Consider the following 24,258-nt stretch of genomic DNA (forward strand, 5'->3'; position numbering starts at 1 on the left):
CTTATGCAAGTAGCTCAAAAATGGACATTTTGTTTTGATTCAGAGGACAGTCATCAAAGCCACCTGCACAAATAACCCATTCCAGTTCTGCCCCCTCAAATGGTTTCAAATGTATTATTGTTGTTGTTGTTGTTGCTGTTATTATTAATATTATTAAATTTTGTATATCATCCATCATCAAAAGATCATAGGGTGGTTTACATTTTAAAAACACAAAAATACCTATCATAATAATAGAAGAAAAACAATAATACATTGTTAGTTCTTGGTATGAGCTTTCGTGTGCATGCACACTTCTTCAGATACACTGGAAGTGTATCCTCATGGATGTCATGAGGAGATGTGTCACATTTGTGTAATACAGCATTATAAAAGCACCAGTACAAACCTTAACATGCGAGTCTGTTACTAAAGGTGATCATGAAACTACTGGATGTCCATATTTTATGCACAGTCGTTCAACTAGCAAAATGTTGGCATTTAAATACATTTATTCATCAAAATAATAATATTGCAATACTTTCAGAGCACGCATCATTTTACAGAGTTACATCGGCGGCTACGCTTTAGCAGTTAGCAGTCACCTGTAGACTTGCAGGAAATTTATTTAGTGGTTTGTCTCATTTGTGTCCCCACCTTTCCCTTCAAATTACAAAGACTAGTCTCTCATTTCATCCACACAACCACCCTGGGAAGGAGGCTAGGCTGAAAGGCAGTGATTTGTTCAAGGTCAGCTTCATGACTTTGAACTTGGATCTCCCACCACCAAAACAGGCAGTCTAGCCACTGGGTAAAAAGGTAAAGGTAAAGGACCCTTGGATGGTTAAGTCCACGCAAAAGTGACTATGGGGTTGTGGCGCTTATCTCGCTTTCAGGCCAAGGGAGCCAGCGTTTGTCCACAGACAGCTTTCCAGGTCATGTGGCCAGCATGACTGAACCACTTCTGGTGCAACAGAACACCGTGAGAAGCCAGAGTGCATGGAAACGCCGTTTACCTTCTTGCCGCAGCGGTACCTATTTATCTACTTGCACTGGTGTGGTTTTAAACTGCTAGGTTGGCAGAAACTGGGAGAAAGCAACAGGAGCTCACCACCGTTGCATGGAATCGAACTGCCAACCTTCCAATCAGGAGCCTCAGTGGTTTAGATAACAGCGCCACCCGCTCCCCTGCTGTGGGCTATGCCAATCAGGTGTCTGCGCTAAGTTTGGCATCAATATGGCGAGCCCTGGGGAGCTGAGGTGCGCCAGGTTGCCCAAGGAGGGGTGAACCAGCCCAGGTTGGAGACGGAGCAGGTAAAAACTCCCATGCTGATCAGTAGTGGGACTGTGCCTGTGAATAGCCACTGCAGTCTTACCCGGGCAAGACAGCAAAACCCAGACTCTAACCACTACACCACACTGGCTCCAGCAAAGTTAATATACAAGGAACTAAGCATTCTACATTTGCTTAGATATAGCCCAATGCTTGCATCATTAATGCCTAACGTGCTTCAGTCTTATCATGGAATCTAGCTGTGAAACCTAAAAATGTACCTGAGCTAGTGCAAGATCCTTTGTTCTAAGATATGCCCTAAAAAGCCTTAGATATGGCCCATTACAAAGCACTTTTTTTAGCCTGGAAGACTAATAGAAATTTTCAGGAAAATAGTTGTGTACTCACCAGCAGGTGTAAACTTTCTTTGCTGTGTCATGGTTATTGCGTACATGTCTGTGCAGACTATTGGAGGCGTTGAATGACCGCTCACACTGCCGACAGGGATATCTTTTCACATTCTATGAGAGGAATGGGAACGTTAGTCCTGACAGCAAGAATGAGCTGCCTCTTTTTTTTCTTTTGTCTTGATCTGTGCAAAAAAATCCACACAATCTAGATTCGTGTACTACCATCTGTAATGCATCTGCCTGTATCCTTGATCTGACAAAGTGTACTTTTATGAAACATGGAAAACACATTTAAGAGTCCTGGCCAATTGTGGCCCTTAGGTGTGCATTTCCCAAGGGGCTACAGATATGTTTTTCTTCGAGAGTCGCTGTGCTCACCATAGAGACATGCAAGTGACCTGCTACAAACATGTCTCTCTTGCAGCATAAAAAGCAGCCCTTGGCCATAAACCTGATAAGCTTGCCTTGAGCCAGTTCCCCATCTGCAGAATGCGAATGTACATGATCTAATTTATAAGATTTTTGTGGAGAAGAATCCAGATAATGCTTATGCATTTGCAGTCAATACAGTTTCAGAAACATATGGTCTTAAAAGGGGAACACGTGGAGAGAGAGAGAGAAAGAAAGAAACATACTTTGAAGTTTATCTCTGATGCTCCCATAGGACTGCAGAGACCAAAAAGAAAGAAGCATCTACCCAGGCTCTCACCCTGCTACAAGGTTTATGTAATAAGCAGTAGCAATTTTATTTGTTTAGCTGTAAGCTATAACAAACATAAAAAGGTATGCTATGAGGTTTAGATTAGATTTGCACATTGCTTCTTATTACGAAGGTCCTGAAATAATTTTCAAACAAAACAAACTCCACACAACCATTATTAAAAACAGATGCAACAGTACAGCCATATCATTGGTGCGGCCTAAATGTGCAGGAAAACAAAAACTTGTTCCCCTGGAGCTCAAACAATGACAGGCAGGCTGCTGAAGAGTTTTAGATGAATCCTGTGGGAAAGAGGGACAAAATATAGCCCCCAGACCCTTACCTTTCCATGGCTTTTCCTCATATGGGACACATAGGTTTCTCGGTCAGGGATGCACTGCGAACACTCCCGACATGTCCAACTGCAGGGTTTTGGCTTGGGTTTTGATTCTGGGCTCGTCCCTTTTGTGGTCAAAGAGGTCTGGGAAGTACCATTGATTACTGACAGCTCCTTTGATGCTGGAAGAACATTGCTGTTAGTTGCTGTCTCTGTCTTCTGTCGGAAGCTAGCAAGATCTTCAGGATTCTCAGGGACCCCATGGACGCTCTAGTGAACAAAAACAAAAAAATCCTCAGCATTAGAGCAGGGCAAAAGGAAGTTGCCTATTTTCCTAAAATAGCAGGAAACTGCTCTGCTTAACAAAAGCATATCATTTCCCACCTCCTTCTGTTTTAGACAGCCCAGGACTAAGATAGAGATTATGTCCATAGCCAATAGGCTATGTTAACGCTAACGCAGTGTGATTCATTCCATCAACACAGTGAGAAACTATGCACTTAACTTTATAACAGAACAGCATAGTGTGTTTGCAGCAGACTTAAGACTGAATTCACAGTTTGGAGGATTGTGAAAAAGTGCTGCTGCTGTAGAGTGCTCCCTCCTCTGCCTCTGTGCAGCACGTTATGGTTTGATCAAACCAAGAAACTGTTTGCAGATACATCTGAACTGGCAAACTAAAGTTTGAACAAGCCCTCCAAACTGGGATTGCAAATCCTAGTTTGGAATACTTGACCAAAGGAAAAGGGAGTGTGAGAGCACAGAGTCTGTTCACAATCCTCAATACCCACATCAGGCTTGGCCCAAGGATGTGATTTGAGGAAACTGCACCCCGGTTTGCACTCAATTAAACTCTGAACCAATGCAAAGTTGCAGGGTGCATGTATACGTGCATGTTTGAATTGAGTCTTGGTCTCCTCATTCGCAATCCAAGAGTAGGTTCAGAGGATGATTTGAATTTCAACCTAAGAGTCCTGTGGCATTTTAAAGAAAACAAATGCATTGTGCCTTGAGCTTCTGTAGACAAGGGTCTACTTTGTAATCGAAGACATTGTTACAAATAGCACTGTTCAATTTGTCAGCTAACGTATACAAGGATTATACAGCTCAGCCAAGCGTCTGATAAATCCTTGTATTCGTTAGCTGCTGCTACAGCAAATTGAACAGTGCTATTTCTAACAATGTCTTCGATACCTGTCAAGAGATGGACAAGTTTTTGCTGGCTCAACCAAGATGCCTTTCTAGATAATAAGGATGTGATATTTCTCTCTTGGTAGCATCATGAAAGGCAATATATGCACAGATAATGAGGGAGATTCTGAATTTTGTCATCTCTCCCTTTGGCAAATGCTGATGACATAGTCTGAAATCATAATGCCATGAAAGCTCTTCCTTGAGTACAAAAGTGGCAGGTGGTCACTGCTGCTTTTCAGACAGAAAGACACAGGCAAAATTTAACTAGACGCTGCAGCTAAATCATTCAGCCTCTCCAATACATGTTTTGAAGAGTGCATCTGTAAAATATTTTCTTGCTTGTGAACAGCCTGAATGACAGGAAGGAAAGAAGCCTAGCTTGTAACCCAAGAGGAAGGAACCTGCAGCCCTCTAGACGATGGATTCCAACTTCCATCATCCTTACCTTTGGGCCTTGTTGGCTGGAAATGACGGGGGAGCTGGAATCCAACAAGACTTGAGAGTCACAAATTTTGCAGCTCTTAAGTTTTCCAGGGAATTTTGGAGGCATGAAGAGAATTCACATGCCTGACACACTTATTTATTAGAAGAATTTTTATTTTCGCCCTTCAATCCTACTTTCAGGGCAATTTACACAAAGAACAATAAAATGTGGGGGGGGGGGGAGCATGCATGTGCACATACAGAAACGCACATATACACAACAAGCTAAAAACCCACAAAATTATAAAAGCAGCATTAAACAGTTAACAGGCTTAAACCTGCATTTTAAAAGCTTTAGATAGTATTTGGCACTGAAAAGAGAGCATTCCACAACTGGTCTTCAGGCACATACTACTCCTGACAGGGGAAGAGTTTCACGTATGGGCAGGTGCACATGGAGAACAGTGGCCCTTCAATTACGCTGGTCACTTCGCACTGCGCCCAGAAATGAACTGGGAGGCAGTGCAGTCAGTATAGCACCAGTCTCAGTAAGAAATCTAGATGCTGTAGGTACTTGGACTCTTAACGCAACACACTTCCGGGAGGACTGTTTTACACGCAATCTTTGAATTGGTTTTGAGGCTGCTTGTGAAGATATCCACCAGTGGTGGGTAAAAAGAAAGAAGAGCAGCCGATGTGTTTCATGCAAAGCAATCTCAATTCAGAAGGTAGAAAAGTGTTCTGTGCAGGCATGGTATCCTCTCCAGTCACCAACCTTAACATGCTGCATTAGCTGAAGTTTCTGCATATACACCAGCTGGCAATGCGGACACTTGAACACTCCCACCATCAGCCTGTTGGCATTCTGCTGGAAGTGCTCCTGCAGAAGCCTCTTCTTGTTAAAGACTGTCTCACAAGAGCATTTGTAGATCACCCTGGAACAATTGAAAAATGAATTTGCAATGAAAGTTTACTCTAAACAAAAAAACACCAACGTAGATAAATTTATTATCATCATCATTAAATTAATTATTGAAGTATTGTTATTATTATTTATTCAACATATATACCACCCCCTTTATCAGAAGATCTCAGGGCAGTGTACAACATTAGAAACCCAACTCCAACAAAATGCCTTGGAAACATGTATTTAACAGCAAACATTGTTGTGATGTCACCTGGCGGGTAGGCCTCAATTCTGTTTTGCTGCAAGTGGCTGTTCCCAGCAGGAACAGCTTACAGGTGACGGTTAAATCCTGTTCCATTTGGCTGAGCGCATCTGTTCCCTCTTTGTAACAGGTGCATACAGTCAAAGAAAGCAGAAGAAAAACACTGAGTTTGCTTGCTTTCATTGTGTGTGCCTGCTCCATGGAAAGAGGTGCCTGCAGCAAAAGAAGACCTGCCTTAATTCAGCATCACTACATGAAAAAGCATGCCTCCCAGGGGAGGGGGAGGGAGAAACCGCTAGGGAAGGTTGATCCTTGCAAAGGGGGTTTCTCCATCCCCTTCCTGGGAAGTGTGTGCTGAGCAGAGGTTAAATTCTGCTCCATTTTGCTGCACACAGCTCCCAGGGAGAGTGGGGAAATAACTGCTTTTGCAAGAATCAGCCTTCCACAAGTGGTTTTCCCCATCTCCTGGGAGCTGCAATTTCTCCTTCATGCATCAGCTGGATCTACCTTTAAGAGAGAGTGTGTGTGTGTGTGTGTGTGTGTGTGTGTGTGTGCGCGCGCGCTTCAGGAAGCAGGGAGGGGGCTCATTTTAACATTGCTCCAGCATGGACTTTTTATGGGTGGGTGTGTTGCCCACCTGTCAGTCATGTGGGGTGCCTTGCTCACCTATCACATTTGGCCCGTGAAGCTAATCCTGATAAGATTTGGCCCACAGAGCCATAAAGGTTCTCTACTCCTGCTCTAAGTGCTGCTATTTACTTTAATTTGTAGTTTTCCCCGACAGGCTCTGCCTGAAGCTCCCATTACTGCTTCTCTAGCAGACAAGAGTTACAAGGCAATTTCACAGAGACATGGAATCAAAAGGACCTTGGAGGGCATCTATTTCCAATCTCTTGCTCAATGCAGGACCTGAAATCCTGGATGCAAGTACAGCATTCCCAACAGATGGCTGCCCAACTTAAATATAACCAGTGAAGGAGACCCCAACAGCTCTGCAGACAGTCTGTTCCCACTGTCAAACAGCTCTTACCATTGTTTATCCTCATGGTTTGCCAAAATGGGTTTCTGTGCAATAACCACCCATTGATTCTAGGATGCCCTCTGGAGAAACACGTAACATCATGCAGAGCACAGGGGCTGTCTGTACGCTAACAGATGATAAATCCATCCTTGCTTCTTTCCAAGTGTGAAAAGTCTTAGGAACAGATGGGCTACACAATATTAAGATAACTAGAAAACAAGATTTCTGCCTAACCCTTCTTTTCTTTAAAAGAGAAGGTATGCAGATCCTACTAAAAACTGTCTCCACAACACAGTTTATTCTCTCTCTCTCTCCATACAGTTGGGACAACAACGTTCTTGTAAGCCCGGTGGGGATGGGCATAGAAGGCAAACTGGGTAAAGAAGAGAAATTGAGCAATACATTTATTTAACCGGGCAGACACTTACTGAGATGTCTTATGAGGTTCTGCAGGATGCTGACTGGTAATGTGAGCAGTGGTGCTGTCTGCAGACTTGAAGGCCATAGGACAGAACGAACACTTGTGGAAGACTTCACAGTGCTTCTCGTGAATGTGCACTTTCAGCATAGCTTGCGACATGAAGACAACCCCACAGTGAGTGCACCTGGGAAAAGAGAGAGAGAGAGAGAGAGAGCGCTAAACTTGAGCTCTGCAAACAAGAACAAAAAAATCATAAGCACACACTGAGATTTCCGTGAAAGTTCAGGAAACAAGGACCCACTGAGATCTGCCTCATTGACCTGGAGGGAGTAGTAAAATCCACAGCAGTAGTAAAATCCACAGCATTAAAATGTTCCAGGGTGATCGATAATGGCGGTAAAGACAAAAATGAATAATAATTTTTAAAAATCAGGGGGAAAAGCCTGTTTTCTGATAAGACACTGAAAAGTCCCAATGAAATGCACACTGAAAATGTTTTAAAACCTCCAGTGATACAGCTGATAGTGGGAAAGTCACTCCAATTTGAGGGGTGTTCAAATCAAAATGCAACTGCTGTTAGCCACAAAGCGCTAACAGCAGGACCAAACTTCCTTTCTATTTATTGCCTGCATTAGCCTGGGCTTCAGTGCTTTTATTCCAAGCAAATCAAGTCACTTAGGAGTCTGCTAAGGTAAAGATAAAGGGACCCCTGACCATTAGGTCCAGTCGTAGCCGACTCTGGGGTTGCGGCGCTGATCTTGCTTTACTGGCTGAGGGAGCCGGCGTACAGCTTCCGGGTCATGTGGCCAGCATGACTAAGCCGCTTCTGGCAAACCAGTGCAGCACACGGAAACGCTGTTTACCTTCCCGCCGGAGCGGTACCTATTTATCTACTTGCACTTGACGTGCTTTCCAACTGCTAGGTGGGCAGGAGCTGGGACAGAGCAACGGGGGCTCACCCCGTCGTGGGGATTCGAACCGCCGACCTAATGATCGGCAAGTCCTAGGCTCTGTGGTTTAACCCACAACGCCACCCGCATCCCTAGGAGTCTGCTAAGCACCCTTTAATTCATGCTGCATTGTTCCACCTAAGCAATAAAAAAGTATTTGGTGCTCATGTTGCTCTTGCTGTTCTGTTTTACATCAAGGGTGGGGAAGCTGTGGTCTCTCCAGGTGCTGCTGGACTCGCATCAGCCCCAGCCAACGTGGCCAACAGCCAGTGATGATGGCAGCTATAGTCCAGCAATTTATATTCTGCTTTCCATGCTCAAGGAGGCTTGCATCATGAAAAAATGCATAATTACAAATATAACAAATATTGTCAGAAACAATACATTTAAAAAATCAGGAAGTACACAACCAAATTAAACAAGTTCCACATAAACCCATAAGAAGATCTAAAAATAAAGATACAAAAAATAAATATCAATAACAGAAACAAACCCTGCTAACAACCCCCACCCTAAACAATACCCAAGAGTCTGTTCAGCAGTCTCAGCTTTTGTAGCTGGAGTCAGTCAGCGTACCACCTTTCCAGGCCAGGTGGGAAAAGGCCTGCAAGGCAGGGAGCAGGTCTTCCAGGACTCACAGCCAAGATGGCCACATCAAAAGGGCCGTAAGTTCCCTGCCTGTAGCATAAAGTCAGTATCGCATCAGTACTTCTTCAGTTAAGACATAGAAACACCAAATTTTACATCCGTTCAGTTTCCCCCCCTATGGATACTATTTATTTTTAAAATGCCTAATCCACCGTTTAACCAAATGGTAGTGAATAAAAATAAAAATGCAATATAATAAAAAACACCACCACAGTACCCTCCTTTGCAAGCAACAAAACTGAGAAGCCAGAAAGCGACAGAACTATAAAGCATACAGAGGAAGCAAACTACGTGTCAGAATCAGGCCATCACTACTTCATAACCTTTAAGAGGGCTGTGGAAGTCCATCGAAAAAGCCCTGGAATTTGCAGCATTTTCCCCTCTCTTAGCCTGCAAGCACAGAAGAACACTCATTGCCAAAGTGTCTATAAAGATGTGCCTCCTGAAGGCACGACAGGAGAAACACGCCTTATCAGCATTTGATATCCTGAAATTGTCAGCCTGTCTGATCACCAAACAAGTTGGCAGCCAAGCTGTGTGGCGTGAAAAGGATTTGATAAGATTTTAAGCTCCATTCCCCCTCGCCCTATTCATCCCCGCTCGGTGTGCATTAAATGTCACGACACATCTTCCTCGTGCACCACCACCCCTCAATTGAGCACAAACCTGTAGCCAACTTTGCGCGAGTAATGAAGGCAGTTCTCCTTGACGTGGGTTTGGAAATAGGCCGACCGGCAAATGGCGCCACACTCTGGGCAGCAATAAGGAGATTTGTGAGCATGGATTCTTTGATGAGCACAGTAACTGCACTTGTTGGGCAACAGCATCTGGCACACTTGACAAGTCTAAAGGAAGAAAAGGAGACGCCACAATTAGCCATTCCTGCTGCACTCTTCACATCTTTTTCCTGCTTCTTTCCATTATGAGAACTTCTACCAACAGAACTTCTTACGTAAATCCTATGGTCTCCCTTTATCTTCTTACCTTTGCCATGCCACTTCTGTGTTCTATAGGGTGCCCACATACCGCTGGCATTAAATGGTATCCCTACAAATGAGAATTTGGCTTTCTTTGGCAAGTGTTTTTTCCCCAGGGGTGTGTGTAAAAAGAGAGATCTAACATAATGCTTATTCTACTTTCCAAACACCAGGACCATGTTGTAAAGAGAGCTGTCAGGATTTTCCAGTGACAAGTCGTTCTAAAGTCAAATCCTAACGTACTTACCAGTAGAAAGAATTCTGAGGAAGCACTTAAGCCAGGCAACTGTCTTTCCAAGCCAACTTAACATTAGCACCATGTTTTCTGGCACCTGAGCAAGGGAATTTCAAGGCCTCTCCCAGATCCCCACCCAAAGTGGTCCCTTTTGCAACTGCCATAGTTTGTAAGGCCCAGAGTTCAAAAGCAATGGACATCCAGATAGCGGGAGTTATCAATGCAACTGTCTTGGAGCTGGGTACACATGGCTGAGCAACGATGTGATGATGGTGTTATCTTTGAAGCAGGAAAAGAAATAATGAAATTCCAAACACCTCTATTTATTTATTTAGCATCAGTAGAACACCAACACATTTCATATCCAGAGTTCTCTGAACCCAGTGATTAGGGATAGCCCAAACGACTGGTAAATGTCTCTGGCTTAGCAACCATTTACTGAAAAAGCTTACCAGAGATCTTAGGCTTGGAGGTCTCTCTCCTTGTTTTCTAAAAGGTGGTCTTCTTTAGCCAACTGGCTCTGCAGATGAAATGATGTGCTGTGGTCCAAACCTATGCCTTCCTTGGGCCTGAACCAGTTTCCACTGTATCTCCTTATGGGTTTGGGAAAGAAGGAACCTCTTGGAGGGTGTACTGCTCTCTCCATCTCCAAGTGACAAGTCCAACAGGCACCTCATGGTTACAGGCCAGTAGCACAACATCCACTCCCACCATCCCACAGCTCTCCTCCCTGTGCTGGCTACCTTCTTATGTGAGGTTCTGCAAGAAGCATAGAGTAAAGGCCACCCCACAGTCTCCAGATCAAGCCATGAGCTGACAATGCCGACAAGTTGTGCCTTTCCAACCACTGTGCGTCACAACCAAGCCAGGTGGCCTTAATGGCGAAGCTGTTGGCTCCCAGCCACAAATCCCAAGCAGCTAAGGCAGGACTGAGAATACACACAGCTGAATTACAACTCCAAGCTCTCTGTTAACAGGTTATCATTTCCATTGCCTCTCCATGTCACTTGGAACTGCAGCATGAGGAAAGCACAAGTAGTGTGACACACCTACCAGCTGTAATCTGGTGTCCTCAACCAACATCCAAGTCTTGATAACTATTTGTACACGGCATTAATTTACAAGCTGTTGCCATCCACAGTGACCCTCTGGCCTAAACAAATGCTCAAGTTCAAAATGTAAGACCACCCAAGTTTTCAAGAGCTGGAGAACCAAAGAAACAATCACTTCTGAAGCTGCTCAGGCGTCATGCCCAGATCCAAACAGTTTGGTTAGTGGCCAGGCTTTCAAGAACTGAACCCAGGATGGCTGTGTCCAAGGCCAGTGAACTACCTACAGCGATAGCCAGGACAGCTGAGCACTGTGCAACTAAACTCCTAGAGATATCCTGCAAAAAACATGGATTGGCTCTAGCATCTACAACCAAAGAAGGCAAGGGTAGATAGCGCACCACTAGCAAATTTGCGGTGGACCTACTGGCACCTGCTCATTGCTGGGATTCATGTAGAATGCAATTTGCTATGTGTAGCCTTCTATTATCCAACAAGGCGCTTCTTAAGCTAAAATCAGTTGAGTTAGACCTTAACAATTAAAGAGAATCCAAGTACACACTCTTGCTTCTGTGGATCACGAATGACATCAACCCACTCCTGGTCTACACAGCAGGGCACACAGTCAGCACTTCTGCTTCCTGGGCCTTCAGTGCTTTGATTCAACCCTAAACATATTTCCTTTCTCTGCCCTTGAACTCTTGTCACTCTCCGTCTGCCGTTTCCTGCCTCCCACCAGTCATGGCTATTCTTGAAGTCCACGTCATGGCTTGCTGCCAATACAGACAATTTGGATTTGACAGAGGATTGTGCCCTGACACTGCAAAACAGCTCTCCTGCTGATCATTCCATTTTACTACGTACGTTTCTACACAAGTTACAGCAATTTCATCAGAGGCCTTATCATTGTCCCTGAAAGACTCGCAATCCAAGTACTGAATGTTTACTTGACTTACGTACGTATGTTTCTATTAATAGCCTCAGAATGGTTTTAAATAGTTACCTATTTATATTTTTATTCTGTGCTTTTAGAACGCCTTTAGTTATTGTTAATATAACCGGTTATCACACACACCCTAAAAATTTGGACCTTTGGGCCTCAAAACACAGTAAACACTGAAATTCCAGACTAAAAGCTCAGGAAGAACAGTCCAGAATTTCAACAGCCTACAAGCCTGCCTCTTCCCATCTTCTTGCCCCTTAAGATCAACACTGGACTGCATCCCTGCAGGTGGCAAGGAGTGTCAAGACAGCAGAACGCTTCTGACCCCTTTCCGTATTCCCCTACAGAAAAAACCTCTGCATGTGGAAAGCTTGCACACCAAAGAGGATGAAACTTCTTCCTGACATATTAGCTGCCTATGTGTGAGAAGATTTTTACACAATGGGAAATTTAAGGATATTGTTCCCCCACTGCCAGCAGGTTTAAATAGCACAGATGGGGAAAGACTACAGGAATTATGGAATTTCAACATTTAGTATACTCTGGGGCCCAAAGGTCCTGATTCGCAGAGAGCGTGTGGTGGTTGCTTTAACTGGAGTCATGTTTTGGATGCTTAAATCAGGAGTTGGTCTAAGATTCTTCTTTCACAGCAGCTGCCTGATACATATTCAGAATTCAGTTTATTCATGCTACTGTTTCATCAAGACCATCCAGTCTAATTTTGTGAAGTGGAAACATTTATATAAAAACTGAAATTATCATAGGCTTATGAAAGTAACACAAGTTACTGAAAAGCTGTGATAAGAAATGTGAGCAAAAAGGAGGAAAATTTGGGTAATAATCCACAACCATTTAAGCCATAGAAGTTTTTCCTACCGAATTCTGTATGTTGTGGATTTACCCCTTTTTTATCTACTGTTGTATGATATGTATGCCCTTGACGTCTGGGAAATACTTAAGAAGGTTTTGCCAATGAAAACTACCAATTTATCTCAAAATTTAAATTCTAAGGTCCTCCCAAGCCTCATGAGCTTCACCAATTCACTGGAGTCAAATCTCCACTATCATTTATCTCCTTTTCATTTATCTCAGCTCTTCTTCACTTTATGCTCCCATCACTGCATCAGGCTGTAGCAGAGCGATCGATGGGAGCAGGACCACTCCATTAGCTCTGCTGAGAAACCAGCTCCACATGGAGCCTCCTCTCCATAAATGGCTTCCATTCCAGTTGGTCATTATAAGAACAACTATGCAAAAGAGTTGGTGCCTGTGTTTGCTTGTTTCCCTTTTCCCTCCTCATTCCTTTGTCCTGTGTCTTTTAGACTGCAAATCTCCCAAACTGTCTTGTTTCATTAATCTTATGTAAGTCTCTCTTGAAACTTTTTGGTTGAAAAGCAGAGTACATTAATAAATTAATCTATAGAGGAACAGTTGTGATGGTCCTTGATCATCTAAGTCAGGCACCCCCAACATTCGGCCCTCCAGATGTTTTGGCCTACAACTCCCAAGATCCCTAGCTAACAGGACCAGTGGTCAGGGATGATGGGAATTGTAGTCCAAAACATCTGGAGGTCCAAAGATTGGGGGTGCCTGATTTAAGTAGTACTTCAGGGTCTCTGTTATTTCTAGCCTCCTAAAAATCTGGTGATCTGTCAGGCAGATCTTCAGGGAGAGGGAGGTTAGGTGGGAAGAGAACCTAGTTTAGAAAAGGATGTTGGTAAAATAGCAGTTTTACCAGTTCCCACTCACTATCTCCTGCAAAACCACGAAGATACTTAACTACTGAATAATGCTTAGCAATTGGGTAGACACTACAATGGTACTATCTGTTTAATTAAAGGGAAATAGATAAAAAATAATCAGTCAGAACCCAGCACCAAATGCTGCATTTCCGTTGTCTGTTCCCGAGGGAAAAGTAACTTCTGACTTTAACGCTTTCACTGCAACATAAAACTAAAGTGTGCATTAAGTAAATAGAGTACACATATTCTCAGATTTCTAAAGTGAAGAGAGTCCCTTTCCTTAAGTAAATGCTACCATTGAGGCAGCTGCCCATCCCATAATGCTACCTGAGCAAAAGACTTGCACATCCCTTATCTGCAACTCTGAATCTCTCTCATCCTAGTGTTTCATTGCAGTAGCTTGTATTTAATCAAATATTTGACTTCAGTATACAATTAGAAACTGTGATATGCTACAAATACAGCTGCATACAAAGGAATGTGGTCAGTTGACAGGTTTAGAATTAAATTATCCAAATTAAAAAATAAAGTATCTGTACAGGACCCTTGTACCTACAGGACCGCCTCTCCTGGTATGCCCCACGGAGGACCTTAAGGTCCACAAATAACAACATTTTCGAGGTCCCAAGCCGCAAAGTGGTTAGATGGGTCTCAACTAGGGCCAGGGCCTTTTCAGTACTGGCCCCAACTTGGTGGAACACTCTGTCACAAGAGACTAGGGCCCTGCGGGACTTGACACCTTTCCGCAGGGCCTGCAAGACAGAGCCTGGTCTTTGGTTTGAACTCAGTCTGACCCTTATGTTTTCCCTCCCCTTATGGTTTTGATTTATGGGCTACTATTAAAATGAGGCTGCATTTTAAATTGTATTTTAACCCGTATTTTAATAAACTGGTGTTTGTTGGTTTGTTTGTGTCCCCCCCCCCATTATGTTTTGTTGTAATTTTACTGGTGTTAGCCGCCCTGAGTCCGGCTCTGGCTGGGGAGGGTGGGGTATAAATAAAATTATTATTATTATTGTTGTTGTTGTTGTTGTTGTTGTTGTTGTTGTTGTTGTTGTGTTATCTATTGAAATTAAATTTTCATTTGTATAGTTGTAAATTAATCTGTCACTCACAGTTTCCATAATGAAAGTTTAGTTATTCAATACACCTGGCCCATGTTCTCCACAATTCCATGCCTCTTTTTCTCCTGATTTGCAGGACAAATGCAACACTTTGCCAGTTTGGATGAAAAAGGAATATATATATAGCACTAACCTTTAGCCCTCCAGATGTTGCTGGACTACCACAATCCCACCACTGGCCTCCAACAACATCCAGAAGGCTGCACATTTGTCACCTCTGACATAACCCTATACCAGTTTGTCACTGCATCTGACCCACCCAAATGTCATAAAATATGAACAAAGATTCTGCACTGCTATGTGTCTACAGAAAACACAAAGAACAATAATTCCTAACTTTACTCCTAGGTTGTGATGTTGGAAATATCAATTTAAAATCAACCAAGGGGCTCTTTAATGATGGATACTCAAGACAAATTTTCTAATTTTCAGCAGCCATAGAATTCCGGCTATAGTCATGAAAAAGAAGGCTTATTTGGCCCGGAAATGAGTCCTCCTTTATCAGCATTTTGAAGACACATCACTTAAGCCACTGTTTGTACCCAAAAGGGTTTACAGGAGTAACAAAGTCACCTTAACTAAAGCTGACATTTGTCCTATTGCCAACAAAGATCACAGTCAATGGGAAGAATTACTATCAGCAATTCCAGAGATTATGCAAGGAAAATTCAAGAGGTCTAATCAATCTACTGCAGTTCTGAATAAAAATTACCCTCCAGATTCAGTAGACGGGACTGTTCCAGAAGAAGAGGATTTGCTGAGTAATTTTGTTAACCTACCAAATAAAGAGCAAAGTGACATTCTCACCAAACTAGCTAAGTTACAGTCCAGGTTGACCCAAATACAGCAGCATGGACAACAAAACGTTGGTGAAACAATTGACAATCAAGCCTTTTGCCCACAAGCTGTTTCTCCAAAGTGTATAGTTAAAAAGAGGGCTACCAGAGGAACTTCGAAGTGTATAGATGCAGAGCTGCAAACTCAACTCCCCTTGGAATATGATAGGGTGAGGGACAATCTTGATGGCATGACTACAAATTCCTGGCTGAGCTATCAGAAATTAGCTCCAAGTGTAATAGGTAGTCCTCTCCCGAGAATCAAAAAGGATATGAACACTGTTGAATGGGTTCCCACTAATAACGATGAATGGAAGCGGTTTTTAAGAAAAATGATAAATCGATATTTCCTGAAGTTTGGGCCACAGCGGTAGTCATCCCTATATTCAAAAGGGGCCTTACATTCGATCTGGCTAGTCATAGACCAATTAGGTTGCTACCATTAATTAGCAAATTATATGCAAAGCATCTTTACAATAAGCTAATTGACTGGATAACTGATGAAGCTATTCTTGCCGAAGAGCAAGCAGGATTTAGTTGAGTCAGATCCACTATAGATCATTGCTTTGTACTAGTTCATTTTACAGATGAGTATGTTAAGAAACCGGGTGGTGTGCTATATGCAGCTTTCATTGATCTGAAAGCTGCATTCGATTCAATCTCTCGAGTAAGACTGTGGGATTAGTTGAACTCTTAAATACAGATAAAATATTATTGTTCTTGATTAAATGTCTATATAAAAACACTGTGCTGAAAGAGCATTGCTCTACAAATGGGCAGCTCACAGGATCTGTACCAGCCACAAAGGGAGTTAAGCAAGTTTGCATCCTAGCTCCCGCACTGCTTTAATTACCATGTTTTTCCGTGTATAACACCCCCCCCCCCCCGTGTATAAGACTACCCCTATTTTTGGCTGCAACCAATCACTCGACCCCCCATGTATATATTCCATGTATTATTATTATTATTATTATTATTATTATTATTATTAATAATAATAATAATAATACCCCGCCCTCCCCAGCCAAGGCCGGGCTCAGGGTGGCTAACAAGCAATAATAAAAACAAGTTGAATGAATACAACTTAAAAACAAGATTAAAATACAACAATTAAAATATTAAAATATTAAAATGCAGCCTCATCACAGGAGGAGAAAGGAAAAAGAAAAAAGAAAAGAGGGGGAGGGAATCAAATTGGCTCCAAGCCAAAGGCTAGGCTGAACAACTCTGTCTTACAGGGCTCTGGTCTCATGAGACAGAGCGTTCCAGTGTTGAAAAGGCCCTGGCTCTGGTTGAAGCTAATCTAACTTCCTTAGGGCCCGGGACCACTAGGGTGTTGCTATTTATGGACCTTGAGGTGACCCATGTTTTTTAACATTATTTTAGAGTAAAAAAACCTAGTCTTATACACGAAAAAATACAGTATATATAAATGTCACTGTCCAGAGTTTAACATCCCCAGAGTATTATGCCCCTAAACTGGCCACAAAAGCCATCTCTGTATTATTATACGCAGATGATGCGATACTTCTATCTCAAACAAAAGTGGGCCTAAAAAGATTGATGAGGGCATTCTCAGGATACTGCCAAAGAGAACAGCTGGCTGTGAATTACAAGAAAACTGAAGTCACGGTGTTCTCAAGAAACTATAGGGCTCATAGATGGTATATGGATAATCAGTTGATCAAACAAGGTAAAGTCTTTAAACACCTCAGCCTTATTTTTCAGTCAATAATATAGTAATTATTTAGTTCTGTCTTGGTCCAAATATACTTGCCAAATTCCTCCTGCGCCCCACCTAAAGACTGCTATAAACTGCAGACATGGAAGCAACAGCACTGCTCCCAGCTTTTTCTTCCCATCCTCCCATCTTGTTTAACATCCTGTCCGACAAAGAATTCTGAAGTACTGGAAAGCTTCCTCACTATTCTGGGTAATGTCCTAATAGAAGTATTGACCAACTGTGGGTTCTCAGTTTTTCCTTTATTTGTATTCTCTATAACAGGCATAGGCAAACTCGGCCCTCCAGATGTTTTGGGACTACAACTCCCATGATCCCCAGCTAACAGGACCAGTGGTCAGGGATGATGGGAATTGTAGTCCCAAAACATCTGGAGGGCCGAGTTTGCCTATGCCTGTACTATAATCTATAATCTATTGCTTGAAAGTTTATAGTGTGGTGACATGCTCCGGTTGCCCTGCTAGGGAAAGCTGCAATTACTGAAGTTCAACCACACTGTTTTTGTTTTTAATTAAGCCAAAAACTTCACCAATGAGAGACATGGAATTTGCACTAATTTTCTCGAAGGAAAGCCTACGTGCGGGAAAGAAGCAAGAACAGCACAGAGCTGCATAACTCTATGGCAAACACCCACTGGATAAAACCAGTTCTTTAGCTTACTCGTTTATTTCAGAAACGTTGTAAGAGCTCACTTTATTTCGTGTGGTTTTTTTGTTTTTACCCAAAGCCAGATTTTATTGGAACGAATGCTCTGGAACAACTTCCCTGCGTCTCTTCAATTCCTCTATAGGACTTTGTACACATTGGAAGTTGCTGGCCACAGGCAGCCTGAATTCCACGAATACCCCCGGTAGCGTAACTCAACCCCACCTACAGATGGCGTAGAAGAAAGCAGGAACGGGGGACCTATGACCTCCCATCAGCACCAACCAGCATTGCCAATGGTCAGGGGTGGGTGATAGGAGCCGCAGTTCAACAACTTCTAGAAGTCCGCAGGCTCTCTACCCCTGCTTCAGAGTAAGAGTGAGCAATTGCTTTAATTGAGTGACACGGGTGGCGCTGTGGGTTAAACCACAGAGCCTAGGACTTGCCAATCAGAAGGTCAGCGGTTCGAATCCCCGCAACGGGGTGAGCTCCCGTTGTTCGGTCCCTGCTCCTGCCAGCCTAGCAGTTTGAAAGCACGTCAAAGTGCAAGTAGATAAATAGGTACCGCTCCAGCGGGAAGGTAAACGGTGTTTCCATGCGCTGCTCTGGTTCGCCAGAAGCGGCTTAGTCATGCTGGCCACATGATCCGGAAGCTGTACGCCGGCTCCCTCGGCCAATAAAGCGAGATGAGCACCGCAACCCCAGAGTCGGCCACAACTGGACCTAATGGTCAGGGGGTCCCTTTACCTTACTGATGATGATGATGACGATATTTGTAGCCCGCCCATCTGACCAGCTCAGCTCTCACCCACTCAAGTAAAAAGTCTTAGGTTCAATCCCTGGCATCTCCAGGTAAAGGCTGGAACCCTGGAGAGCCACTGCTAGTCAGTGCAGTAGACAATACTGTGGGCTACATGGACCAATTGGTCTGACTCAGTATAAGGTGGTGTTTTCTGTTTCTATGGAAGATTCAAGATGGATTCTATCATGTAAGGTGCAATTCGAGAAAATCAAATTCTGCAAAACAATTGTGGATAGGCTCCTCAAATCCAATAATACAAAGGCAGCGTATGCAAAACTTTGGGGGCCCTGGAATTGCCCACTGGAATGGTGGGTGCTACCCAGGTGCCACCTGGCTGCTCTTGTCATTGCAGGCTATGAATCAACACAATAAAGGTTGCTGTTGTGTTTTCCTGTAGGTCAGAGAGGCTGATTAATGCCCTAACTGCAGCTTTAGCAGTGCTAATCTGTTTTCAGGGGTTTGGGGTTATTTGCAGTTTTTACAATGGGAAAATTGATGGCTTCTCTTACAGAGTTACAAGAATATATCACATGCCAGCCTGACACAGAAATCTGCACATTAGAGTGTTTCTACAAAAATGCACCCACCACAGCACAGGAGACACCTTCAAAAGGTCAGAAATAGTAAAGCCGAGCCTGAACAGGAAACCGGTTAAAACCAATATTTTTGTCTCACATTTGAAAATCTTTGCTGAAATTTAACAAAAATATATTCAAAGTTACTAGTTCAGGATAATGATTCAATTAAAAGCCAATGGGGTAAAGGCTCCAGGTGACACTGTACAAAGAATATGGGTGATGAGATGTAGCGGTTAGAGTATTGAACTAGAAACTGGGAGGCCAGGGTTCAGTCATCAAGCTCATGGAGTGACCTTAAGCTAGTCGTCCTCAGTCTAACCTACTTCGCAGGGTTGCTGCAAAGATAAAACAGGTGCAGGCACCACCTATGCCATCTTGAACCTCTTGAAGAAAAGCAGGGGTACAAATGCAATAAAAAATATAAAAAAATGGAAGGTTGCATGCTGCTTTGTGCTCTCCTGTTCTTTTCTTCTCCAGCATGAGTTACACCACTGTCTTCCGCCCCAGCTGATCCGCTATTCACCACTGCTGAGGTTTATATCAGCAGCAACCTTAGCCATTCGTTATGCAAACAGGGGTTCCTTTTACAAAAGGTTTTGTAACCAGTTTTAAAGCTAGGCTTAAAACACTGCTTAGCAGGCAATGCTGGTGAGCATTAACCACAGTGCCATCTGGCAGCGGGAGAAGAGGGGAGCCATGCCAGTGTAAGGAGACATGGGGGAATGCAAACCTGCTAATAAGAAGGTAAGAAGAGCCTGCTGGATCAGTCCAGTAGCCCATCCAGTCCAGCACCCTGTTCTCACAGCACCCAACTAGACACCTATGGGAAGCCCACAAGCCAGCGTTCAAAATTTGCCTGGTGCCAGGCACTTTGGGCACCTGGCTATTAGCCACTTGCGACCAAGTGAAGATGCCCAGGCGCCAGGATGGCACCTGAAGTCTCCACCATCTGGATGTGCATGCCTGGGGATCCTTGGATCTTGCCTGTTTTCACATGCTAGCAACACGTTCTGTAGAATTCTACCCATTATACTTTGTCTGCACAATCAGAATTTCTGGAACCAAAATGAGCACAGAATGTGGGCTGTCCCTGGATCAAGTGGTTTTTCTTCTTTAGGATCTCAAAGCTCTTAATCTAGCCCAAGGCTGTCATCTGAACTAGCCAGATGTTTCACTGAGAATCCATCATGGTCAGTCCATCGTTTGAAAAATAAGACTTTAGAGCCATCTTGCCCCCAAATGGCAACTGGACGATTTGGCAATTGTAATGTTGGTTAAAGGAACAATTTGGCGCCTGGCTTATATATCTGAGTTTCTAACACTGCCACAAGCAGAATCTGAGTAGAAGAGCACACCTCCCCTCAGTTCCTGCCCCTTAATTATGGTGAAGTAACTGGGAGTGTTACACTGTCCCTGTCCCAACAGAAGCTGGGATATTGTAAACCACACTGTGATCTTTGGATGAAAGGTGGTATAGAAACTTAATAAATAATAATATGATACATAAGTAGCCAGCAAGAGCTCTTTCTCACCTCCAGCGGTTCTCAAACTGTGGGTCCCCAGATGTTGTTGGACTACAACTCCCATCATCCCTGAGCTCTGGCCTTGCTAGCTAGGAGTGATGGGAGTTGTAGTTCAACAACATCTGGGGACCCACAGGCTGAGAAAGGCTGCTAGGAGCTCGCAGTGATGTTTGATGATGGGAAGGGAGGTGAGCGACACCACCCTGTCTGTGCTGCCCAATACTGCTGCCCCTACCAGTGCACAGCTACAAATGAGTATTGATGGATTTTCCCCAATAGCAATTTTGAGCATGTTACTTCCTCTACCACCTAGTGTTGCAAAATCAGCATTGTCAGTATTAACTCTTTTCTGGCATGAGCCTCAACAGTTACTGTTTCAACTCCCTACCTTGAAGGGGCTGAAGTGGTTACAGAAAGCATCTGGTAACTACAATAAATCCGCCAAAATAAGACAGGTAAAACCAGTGCAATTTGTCCTGAAAAAGAGGTGCTAGGACTCATCACGAGCACCTCCCTTGCTCTCTTATACAGACGTACCTTGGAAGTCGAACGGAATCCGTTCCAGAAGTCCATTCAACTTCCAAAACATCCTGCAGCCAACTGGAAGCCGTGCTGGATGTTCAGTTTCTGAAAATCATTCGAAAACCGGAACAATCACTTCCTGTTTCCGATCATTCGGGAGCCTAAACATTTGAGTTAACAGGCATTCGGCTTCCGAGGTTCCACTGTAATGTCAATAACACCCACCTGAGAGGTGCCAGAACAAAAAAAGCCCAATATAGCATGTAGCACTTAAGATGGAAGCCAGAACTGTATCTGTTCCCACTGCTGGGCTTATTCCAAGTGAATGCTCAACTCCAAATATGACATCTTCTCCACATGACTACACATGTATAGGCTACTGGGAAATAATTTTGCATTCAGTTGGCAACCTGAGGATTAATTAAGGTGTTGCAGCAGCCATGTGGAGGTCAGCTAAAATAAATTATACGTGGTTTCTCCATGCTTTGCGTGTAACAGGTGCCTCAAAACACCCCATGGGTCACACAACTATTTGCAACCATGCGTAAGTTGGGGGATGCCTGGGCTACAGACTGGGCTAAGCAGGCTTTGTGATTTCTCTCCCAAATATGAACAGAAGGGGGGGGGGAGGGCAGAAGATACAAAAATGCAACAACCAACTGGGTTAAGAATAAAGCAAACTGTGTAAACGCCTATTACAAAAGCTACACAGAACTGGAGCTGTGATTGCCAAGACAACTCTGAGTCAAAACCCAACAGGATTCAAGGAACTGTCAACATTTCCAGTCAGCCCCAGTATCCTAGCCGATGGTTTCCAATACAGAATAGCCATTAGCCACTGGAGAATTGAAACACCTAAGGATCTTTAAAAATTAAATTGGGTTGTATCAGTAAAGATTGCACCCTGGAACTTTACATCACTTTTCACTGAGCAGTTGAAACTAGAGACTTTGCACACATGAAGACTGTAAACACAAGTACACCAAAATCAGAAAGCGAGTGCCTGAAATCCATGGGACATACCATATTTACTCGAATCTAATGCTCACCCTTTTTGGCCAAATTATGTTGCAAAAATTCAGGTGTGCATTAGATTCGATGGCACATTTACATTTGCCAGCAAATACTTTTTTTGGTTTCAAGGTTCTGAAAATTCAGGTGCGCATTAGACTCGAGTAAATGTGGTAATTCCAATTAATTGTGTTAGGGACATGGGTGCCAGTTCCCTCACAGTATTATTTGTATAAGCAGCTAGGAATTTAGTTGTGTTCAACTAACTTTTACTCAGAGCAGATCCATTAATGAACTAAAATTAATGGACCTAAGCTAGTCATAGTTATTAATCTCAATAGATTTACTCTAAGTAATACACTACCAACAACCTTAGCCAAAAGGCTACTCTGAGTAAAAGCTAGCTGAATACAACTCATTGTCCTTTGCCAGTGAAATACTTCCAAGAAGGCTCCTGGGCATTTTATGACATCACAGGATGATGTCAGAGCAACAAAGCCAGTGGCAGCCACAGGCCATAATACCTGGTCAGCTGAAGTACTTGCACGTGTAAAAAGCATACACTTCACTCGACCCCTTGCGTGGGCCCAACAGAACTGAAAAGGGTAATGAAGTTTATTGGATTAAACAGGAAATTTATTTCAATATTTTAATGCCAAAGCCTTCCTACCATTTTCATTATTTTTTTCAACAGTTCTATCCCAAAGGCTTTCAAAACATGAAGCTTATTAAATAAAGCAAGGGAGTTAGAACATGGAGATGGCTGTTAATTAATAGTCCATTACTCCAAAACTAAATTGCAAGCCTACATAATGCTGCAAAAGGCATGCAGCAGGTGAGTGGGCGACAGAAAGCTTGTTGATGGAATTTTCGTTTCATTTCATTTCTCTTTCCTCTTCAATTTTACTGCTGATTATAAGTACCAGTAAGTAAAGGTATTGCTGGGGGGTAAATTGCTGTTGAAACATCCTCAGTGACCAATGGGGTACAATAACACAACCAAGGTTGTTTTGTGAATTTCAACAATTCTGCAATCTAGAGAGCAGCAGATGAAGATAGGAAGTGAAAGTGTGATGAGGTGCCCTGCGACTTATTATTATTGTTATTATTAAAATTTGTATACTGCCCTATACTTGCAGGTCTCATGGCAGTTACAACATAAATCACCCCATGGGTCACACCCCATATAATATATAATAAAAACAAAAACAACCGATAAATAGGTCAACAGCTCATTTAGATGTAAAATGTTGGATCGGAGTTAACTGTGTTCTTAACAGTCCTGACCACTTTTACTCAGAATGATCACATACTGTTTTCAACATAACTTATGTCCATGTAAATGTGCCAAGGATTGCAGTCTGTCTAAGTATTACAGCTTTTGAGCTGAAAACTTTGGTGCCAAAACTGCTATTTTGCTTCTTGCTTATCCACTTCTTGTATACTAAAGTAGCAACGTATTTCAGATTCCTTTCTTGTATGAAGCAGCATTGGTAAGATGGGAAGTGTGCAGAAAACCATTAGTTTAAAGAAACCTTTTGCATTCTCGGTCTAAAAGAAGGTAAATATTTCCCGGGGAACATACCTGCATGTCACACTAAACCAAAGTTTCATGTGACATGAACAAGCAGGAACAAGCTGCAGCGAGTCTCAGGCTTGCATAGTGTCTCTACCCTTCAGTCAAAGAGGCAGCATTTCAAAGCTTCCACTTCTGTCTTTGATTAATCACAGCTCGCTATATTGTCCAGACTCAGAAACATAGTTAATTTTAACTATGGTTAGTTTAAACAGGACTGCTTCAGGAACTATGGTTTGAAATTGGTTTGTCAACTGATCAATTCGGACGGCTAAACAAAGCTCCTTCCACATAGGAGGAAGACGGGAAATGTGTATGGACCAGGAAGGGACACACACAACACATTGGCTGCTATGCAAACCTGTTATTTTAGACCACAGTCTTCCATCTGCATAATTCTCTACATGTCATTGGGCAGAGAACTGAAGG

General features: G+C 43.1%; 1 protein-coding gene across 3 annotated transcripts in view; it reads right to left on the reverse strand.

Moving 5' to 3' along the window:
• The window catches only part of ZNF592 (zinc finger protein 592), a 44,277-nt gene that overhangs the window by 4,683 nt on the left and 15,336 nt on the right, over positions 1 to 24,258 (reverse strand). For all 3 annotated transcript variants that reach the window (XM_083586244.1, XM_083586245.1, XM_083586243.1), the window contains exons 3-7: positions 9,192 to 9,370; positions 6,935 to 7,111; positions 5,092 to 5,251; positions 2,706 to 2,969; positions 1,661 to 1,773 (exon numbers count right to left, since the gene is read on the reverse strand). In XM_083586244.1, coding sequence (XP_083442370.1) covers positions 1,661 to 1,773; positions 2,706 to 2,969; positions 5,092 to 5,251; positions 6,935 to 7,111; positions 9,192 to 9,370 — 893 coding nt within the window. The remainder of the gene's footprint in view (positions 1 to 1,660; positions 1,774 to 2,705; positions 2,970 to 5,091; positions 5,252 to 6,934; positions 7,112 to 9,191; positions 9,371 to 24,258) is intronic.

This window comes from Podarcis filfolensis (genome assembly GCF_964270895.1).
Source record: "Podarcis filfolensis genome assembly, chromosome: 14".
Taxonomy (NCBI): Eukaryota; Metazoa; Chordata; class Lepidosauria; order Squamata; family Lacertidae; genus Podarcis; species Podarcis filfolensis.